General features: G+C 32.5%; 1 protein-coding gene across 1 annotated transcript; it reads left to right on the forward strand.

The window, feature by feature from the left end:
• The first annotated feature begins 3,148 nt into the window (after positions 1 to 3,148).
• On the forward strand, positions 3,149 to 5,740 carry LOC114181532 (S-adenosyl-L-methionine-dependent methyltransferases superfamily protein). Its single transcript, XM_028068006.2, has 9 exons — positions 3,149 to 3,375; positions 3,464 to 3,525; positions 3,640 to 3,691; positions 4,314 to 4,428; positions 4,524 to 4,618; positions 5,005 to 5,111; positions 5,200 to 5,314; positions 5,429 to 5,473; positions 5,583 to 5,740. The coding sequence occupies exons 1-9, from the start codon at positions 3,253 to 3,255 to the stop codon at positions 5,652 to 5,654; spliced, it is 786 nt and encodes a 261-aa protein (XP_027923807.1). The 5' UTR covers positions 3,149 to 3,252; the 3' UTR covers positions 5,655 to 5,740.
• The last annotated feature ends 2,626 nt before the right edge of the window (positions 5,741 to 8,366 follow it).

The raw sequence follows: 8,366 nt of genomic DNA on the forward strand, positions 1-8,366 counted from the left end.
ACTCCACTAAACTTGAACTCTTAAACAAACTAGACATGACAAACCCACAACTCTCAAGTCATCCTAGGGATGAAGCAGGCTCTGATACCATTAATTGAAACATCCCATTTTACTAATATAAAACTAATAAATAAGACATTTCACAACAATATTCAAAGACAGATTAACTGAATATAAGTATAATTATACAGTCCTTTAAGAGTTCAGACTATAAAAATATACTATTTATACAACAACACCAAACCTTTAAAGGTATTCCTATACTAAACGTACTAATCTCATGACTCTAACTACAAACTCCTCATCCATTAGAAGTGCCTCTAAACCTGCGTCTTCATTTGTTCTCACCAAAATGATGATCATCGCAAAAGAAAACAATACAAAATCACAGAGTGCAAGGGTAAGCTAGTATGCAAAATAGTTGTCCTAAGACCATTTAAATCATATCAATTATAATTCATACATGGGTAACTAGAATTAATTTACATCACTGCACATAAATAGTTAACACTAAACTCGATTATCCGAATACATGCATTTAGAATTGGATTACTAGAGACTTGCACTTGTGATGGCCTCTACTGCTTTGTAGAGCCATTGCCAATGGGTTTCACCCTACCACACACAAGGTTAGTCTATAATCATCTAAGGCCATTATCCTGCCTTAGACTAGGACTTCCTACTACTCTCACCACATAAACCATTTACTCTATTTGAGTGTGAATGATCATTAGAGTTTCATGATATCACATTACTCAAATCTATAGTCCGATGCATACACTAAATTAACACCACCATAAAATCTCTCCATGAGACCCATGGAATTACATCAAACATATGCAATACTTTCCCAATCATATACATCCTTAATCATATTTTCATATTCACATATCAATAATTCCATCTCAAGTTGCAAACATCAAAACAATCACATATTTTACAAAAACATACCAAGTCAATTATCAAAATACCAACATCATCCATACATAGCTTCATACATCATATTTTAAAAATTTACTTAGTTAATCACAGGTTAAAAATAAGGATTTAAAATTCTGCAGCATTCTCGCTTAAGATAGATTTTTCTCGCTTGGGCGAAACTGTTCTTCCTTAAGATAGAAATTCTCGTTTAAGCTAGAACTCGAACAGAGAGAAAAGTGACATTCTGCTATTCTCGCTTAAGCTAGATTTTTCTCATTTGGGCGAGATTGATCTTGCTTAAACTATAAATTCTCGCTTAAGCTAGAATAACATATTTTCACTTATTTCAGCATGCAAAACAAAAAATCCCTAAACCAAAAACAACACAACCTCTCCAATTCAGTACACTCATCAAGCCAACACATTAAGATACAATCAAATACCAGGATAAAATATTTATTTCAAAATCTAAAAGAAGAACCTAGCTATAAAACCCCAAATCAACACGGATGGGAAAATTGTTCGGATGGATTTGCAGAGGACTCTGCCACGAACAAAAAACTAACCTCTATTCAAGAAGAGACGAAGATCAGAAGAGAAAAGAGGAAGAATCAAGGTCGCATTAGGTGGGAAAAGCACTAAGTTGAGAGAAAAGAAGAGACAAACGTTTTAAGAAAATAATTGAGGTTGTGGTGTTTGTTTTTAGAAAGAAATGTGTTTTTACACATGTTCTAAAAAATGGAGATTAAAAAATAATTTATCATAATCTAATAAAAAATTGAGTTACTAAAAGAAAAATATATGATAAAGCCACAATTAAAAATCAATTACAAAAAAAATACATAATACATTACTTTTTCTTCTATATTCATAAACAATAATATACAAAAAATAAATAAAAAAAATAATACTAACTATCAAACAAATATTTAGTTTTAAGTAAGATGAAAACGAGCTATTTTTTTTTCAATAATAAAAAAAAACAAGTAAAAAATAAGAATAAAATTAATGAATGTGTCTAATTTTCTTTTTATAAACAAAAAGAAAAAGAAAACAAATAAGACTGAGACACAATGTGTGGAAAACCATAAAAGACAATAAAACATAAAAAAGTTTAATAATTATTTTTATTTTTTATTATTTATTAATATTAAATATTATGCATTATACAAGAAATAAAAATATACATTTATTTTTTATCAATTTTAATACATATTATATATAATTTAATTATTTTTTTAAAAAAGTGAACATTTTATCTAATGTGTTTACAATGGAGTGGGCTGTTTTTATATATAACCACCCAGTGTTACGTCTGGTTGACACTTTAATCTAAAAATGAATTCAAATACAAATAAAAGTTGTTATTTATACCAATTTTATAAATAAAAGAAAATAAAAAAAATTTAATTTAATTCTAAAAATTACAATCAAATTAATTTATATTTTACAAACAAACATTTTTATTTATTTAAATCTAATAAAGATCGTACTTATCCCACTAAATTATCAATCTAATATTAAATACTTACAAATATGAATGTTGTCTACTTCTTATCAAAGAAAACTAAATTAATTTCTTTTGAATTTTTCGCCAAGTAAAATATATATTGCCTTGTAACTTTATTTTATTTTATGGAATTAAAAAAACATTGAATGATGGTCACATTGTTTGCAAGAATGATTCAAAATTGCCATCACGAGGAAGATATGGTCCTTTATAGCATTGGTCACATTACTCTTTTACCATAGGTTATACTATGCTAGTCACTCACATTAGGTCTTTAGAATATATATATTATTTTTAAAATATTATAATTTTATTTCAATAATATATGAATAAAGATAATTTCAAAGACTTATTGATTTATTTAATCAATTTATGTTTAACCTGATTTTAGTTTTTTTTTTTCCAATAAGTTGTTATAAAATTGTGATATAAAAATTATAAAAATCACAAAATCAATATTGGTTTTATTTAAAAGGTTTAATTCATTAATTTAATTAGGTATACATTTTATTATAAAAAAAATGTTTTCCATTATAGTTATATTTTTATAAATTAAAAATTGTTAAGATATAGATAAAATAAATAAATTTTGAAGATAATGCATGACATAATTTTTTTCTACAGTAAATATATACTTCTATCATTAACAAAATTAAGTGAAAAAAAGAACAGATTTGGTAGTGATAATAAGTCATGCAACTTTTATTTTTAATAAAAGATAATAATTTTTTATTTTCAATCAAAGAACCCTAGCACCAGTGTGGTGAGCAGAGAAAAAGGCACAGAAGAAGGATTTGCAGAGCAAAATCAAAATCTCAACAATGGGTGAGAGTAAGAAACGAAAGAGACGCGGAGGCAAAAAGGGTAAGGAGGAGCAACCGGCTATTCCTTCCCCTTCTGCGAAGCGCACAAAGTTGAAGGAACCCTCCACTTTTCTGGAAAAGGTACTGAATAACCAAAAACACAACATTGTATTTGTAAATTTATGTTTTTTTTTTCTGGGTTTGATGAGAAAGTTTTGTTTTGTCCCAGATGCGAGCGAGGTTGTCTGGTGGGCATTTCAGGATGATTAACGAGAAGCTCTACACTTGCACGTATGTTATGTCATGTTATCTGCTCGCATGTTTTATTTTGTTCTCTGATTTCTGCATTTCAAATTTAGATTCTTTGTTATATGTGGTTTGTTATGTTGTGTCATGTCTTTTCAGTGGGAAGGAGGCTCTAGATTATTTCAAGGAAGAACCATCGCTATTTGACATGGTAAGGGTTTGTTTTAATTTACATTCTTTAGATAAAAAAAAAAAAAAAACTCATGATTTCTTGTGTAATTGAACCAACTTTGGTTGCTGTCTTTACTTATCACCTTGTTGAATCTAAGGCTAGGCCCTAGCCTTCAAAAGGGATAGCTTGTTTGATCAATGGAACAACACTATACTGAAAGGTTGTGACAATTTTAGACTCTAGAAATTTAATGACCTCTATTTTTTGTTTAAAGTACACAAATGTATGTTGTGAACTCACTTTCCTTGAGGTTTATTCAAACTTTGACCGATTACATTACATTGGCCTTGCACAGTCCTTGTAGTTCTTGAAATAAGTAGTGATTTCTGTTAGTGGGAGCAGTATGCTGTGTTTATTATTATATAAATTAAAAAGAGGTGTGTGTAGAGTCAAAGAAGGGAGGGGTTTTGGTTGAATTTGAAATTCACAGAGAAATTAATTTTTTGAGTCATGTTTTTGCTAGACTAGTGATTGGAGTCCATAACCTCTTTTTTTTTAGTCTTATCCTTGAAACTTGTTTCAATTTTTCTGGCATGGATTTAATGGTTTCTTAGTCCATTCTTATTGTCTGTCTCAATTTATCTTTCATTTATCTGGCTAGTATCATGCAGGATACAAATCGCAGATGTCAAATTGGCCTGAACAGCCGGTTAATGTAATTATCAAGTGGCTGAAAAAACAGAGCCCTTCTTTTGTTATTGCTGATTTTGGTTGTGGTGAGAGGTTACTCTGATCTTATAGCAAATTTTAACTTTTACCTGATACCTAAGTTCTTTTAGTCATTTTTAGTGACTTCATGTTTCTATTCCAGGGGAAGCACTCATTGCTAAAAGTGTTAAGAATAAAGTCTTCTCTCTGGATCTTGTCTCCAACGATCCAAATGTAATTGCTTGTGACATGGCAAATGTATGTTTTCCTTCTTGTAAGCCTGTACACATTGGAAGTTACTTTTATAGCATTAGACAGTAGTAGTTTTATCTGTCATATATCCTTGTCATCATAGTTATGTCAAAAGTCAGTTTGTGACCTTCATAGCATTGATCAATTTTTGGCATTCATTTCATTTATTTGGAGAATAAACATGATGTGATCATTGATATTTTTATAATATAATATGATATGCTATTATTATTGGTAAAATTGCAAAGAAAATGCAACTGGTCAGGCTTCTTGCATTTTTTGTTAGTTTCAAAATAAATGAAATAGAGTCCTTAAGTGAGAACGGTCTCAAAGCACTTATTTGAAGTTTATAAACCAGATTACTTATAAGTGCTTTTGTGAAATATTGGCAGACTCCCATTGCCTCCGCATCTGTTAACGTTGCTGTGTTCTGTCTTTCATTGATGGGAACCAACTACCAAAGTTACATTGAAGAATCAAATAGGGTGCTAAAGCCAGGGTTTGTTTCCTTTTGTATGATCTTAACTTCTCTTGGTGCACATTGCATCCCTACTGAGAATCTGATTTGTATAGTTTTCTTTTAACAGTGGCTGGCTTTTGATAGCAGAAGTTAAGAGTAGGTTTGATCCAAATACTGGAGGAGCAGACCCTGAAAAGTTTTCAAATGCTATTTCTGAGCTAGGTTTCAACTCTGCAAAGAAGGTGTGGATATGTTCATTTTGTTACTGCAATTAACTTGGGTTTAGGGTCTAAAATTTAGGGTTTATTGCAATGAACTTGGATTTGAGTTTTGCTAACTTGTTTACACCCTTGCAGGACTTCTCAAATAAAATGTTTATTTTGTTTTACTTTACCAAAAAGGTATGCAGCAAATTGCAGTGAACATGTTTTCATCTTTTTTGCTCTTTTGTTCTTTATATCTGCAGCATATAATCCTCACTGCTGATTCAGCCTACCGTTATGTGTGTAGGAAAAACAAACTTCTAAGAGGAAGGAGATAGAATGGCCAATACTTAAACCTTGTTTGTACAAGCGTCGATGATGTTATAACATTTATTTTTTCCTTTTCTATGATGTACTCAAATGTTATCTGTATGAGTTATAAATCGTTCATCTTTTTTAATGTTAGCATATGTACCATTTTTTATAGTTTTAAACGTAATAAACAATTATTATTACAATTCTCTAACTTTTATTTTTATGAATAAATGTATAAATTAGTTATTTGTTAAACATAAATATAGTTTGCAAATATATTTTTATGTTTAGAACACATAATATATTACACTTTTTCCCATAATTTCTACATTTTGCATTTTTCATGCATGTTGCACCTCCACTACCCGATTCTGTTATTACATCTGCGTATCAGTAGGAAAATAAATATTATGTAAATGAAAACAACTTCCAATAAAGAAAAACAATTTTTAGTATGAAAAAGCTTAACCATATATGCATAACACAAAACAACTTACTTGATATCAGGTTAAAAATGACACGTAGTCAAGTAATTTAATTTAGCTTAAATAAAAAATTATTTGTAATTAACCTATAAAATGTAATTTGATAATAATGATCAAATCTTTAAATTCATAACAATGTTTATCATAATATTTTTAACATTGATATTAATAATGCACATTTAATACATGAATCGAATTTAGCTTAATAATAATCTACAAATAATTTTAATTAATAACAGCTGCAATGTCAATTTTTTTATTTAAATACCAGTATGAGACCCGTGCACGGGTATTTTTTTTTATAATTTAGATTAAGAAAAATAATATTTTTATTGTTATATTTGAGTAAATTATTTATTATATTATTATATTTTATAATTATAATTATATATGATATTTAAAAAATAAAATAAAAATTAATTAATTAATTACTATTATTTTTTATAACGAATTAATTAAGAGTATACAAAAGCAAATCTATATACAGTGAGGTTAAAAGAGAAATAATATTGGAAGGTATCGACTTATGGGATAAAAAAGAAGTTAAACTTAAATTATTTTAAATAAAAAGTAACATACAAATATGAATAAAATGCAAATATATTGTAAAATGTAATTTTATTAAAAATTTAACATGACTCTGAGTTAATTGTTTGATGTGTACACACATGATTTATGATTAGAGTTAGTAGTTATATATTATATTAAAATAAAATGCATATGTACATATCATTGTTAAAATAAAATGTAGGTATATTATGAACTTTGGTCCCGTGCAAAAGTATTGTCCACATATGAATAATTACCTTAAGAGTGTGTTTGGACAGAGTATTTTAATAAAACAATTCATTTTTTTGAAGAATTTAGATTTCTTTGTAATGAAATACTTTGTTTGGATAGAGAAATTAAAAAGCATTTCAAATGCAAGCAATTTTTTTGAAGGATTTCAATTAGCTAAATTAGTAGAAATTCAAATACCCTCAAAATAGGTTGAATTTGAAATTCTTCTCACTCAACCTCACATTCTAGACAATCTGGACGGGCACGACGACTAGGACGTACCCGACGATCCGAACGGGACCGACAACCCGAACGGTCCCGACGACCCGGACGAGCCCGACCACCCGCATGGGCCCGACGACCCGGAGATGCCAAGACGAACCAGACGGGCCTGATGACCCAAATAGTTCTGACGACCCAAACAAGCCCGACGATCCAGACGGGCCCGATGACCCGGACGGGCCTGACCTAGACGGGCCAAACAACCCAGACGAGCCCGATGACCTGGACGGACCCGACGACCCAAACGAGCCTGACGACCCAAACTAGCCCTTCCAAATCATTGGGCCCGACAACCGGGACGAGCCCGACGACTCGGACATGCCCGACGACCTGGAAGTGCGGGACAATGCGGACAGGCCCGACCACCCGAACGAGCCTGATAACCCGGACGGGCCCGATGACCCGAACGGTCCCGACGATCCAAACGAGCCCAACGACTCGTACGGGCCCGACTATCCAGACGGTACCGATGACTCGGATGGACCTGACGGTTTAAATGGGCCCGTACTAGTTGTCGGGCCCGTTCGAGTCTCGGGCCTGTCTAGGTTGTCGAGCTTGTTCGAGTCGTCGGACGTGTCCAAGTCATTGGGCCCATCCGAGTTGTCAGGCCCGTTTGGGTCCTCGAGCTCATCCTAGTCGTCGGACCCGTCCAGGTCTTTGGGCCCGTCTGGGTGTACAGGCCTGTCTGGGTCGTTGAACCCGTCTGGGTCGTTGAACCCGTCTGGGTATTCGGCCCTGTCCAGATTGTCGGGCTCGTCCAACTCGTCGGACCCGTCCATGTCTTCCGGCCCATCTAAGTCGTCGGGTCCGTCTTGATCATCGGGCCCGTTTAGGTCGTTGGACCCGTCTGGAGCATTGGGCCAATGACCTAGACGGGTTGGACCGGGCCATGTTGACGAACTTGATGGCACAATCGTGCAGTATGGGCCGTCAGGCCTCTAAATCGTCAGGCCACCCAGCCTGTTTGGGCTTCCCAGTCGATCCAGCTCAGGTGGGTCGTCGGGTCTAACCAATCCGGTTGCGTAGTTGGGTCTGCCCGACCCATCTGGGTTGTCGAGCATGTTTCCAAATTTATCATGAACTCAAAACATAATTAAGCGTAAAATAAATACTGTTAAAATTAAATTTTATTTCACAATAAATTCAATTTTTTTTTTCAAACAAGAAATTGAAATGTCAGGTATTTTAATTTCCTTATCCAAACAAGTTATTTAAAAAATGAATGAAAT

The sequence above is a fragment of the Vigna unguiculata genome, chromosome 4 (genome assembly GCF_037176805.1).
Source record: "Vigna unguiculata cultivar grain cowpea cultivar isolate G323 ecotype 2 chromosome 4, ASM3717680v1, whole genome shotgun sequence".
NCBI classification, from domain to species: Eukaryota; Viridiplantae; Streptophyta; class Magnoliopsida; order Fabales; family Fabaceae; genus Vigna; species Vigna unguiculata.

Bases quoted from the DNA above. Each gene is read 5' to 3' on its own strand.
- LOC114181532 (XM_028068006.2), top strand. From the start codon at position 3,253: ATGGGTGAGAGTAAGAAACGAAAGAGACGCGGAGGCAAAAAGGGTAAG. The intron at 3,526-3,639 runs GTATGTTATGTC...ATGTCTTTTCAG, and splicing joins GAGAAGCTCTACACTTGCAC to TGGGAAGGAGGCTCTAGATT. The intron at 3,692-4,313 runs GTAAGGGTTTGT...TTATCTGGCTAG, and splicing joins AACCATCGCTATTTGACATG to TATCATGCAGGATACAAATC.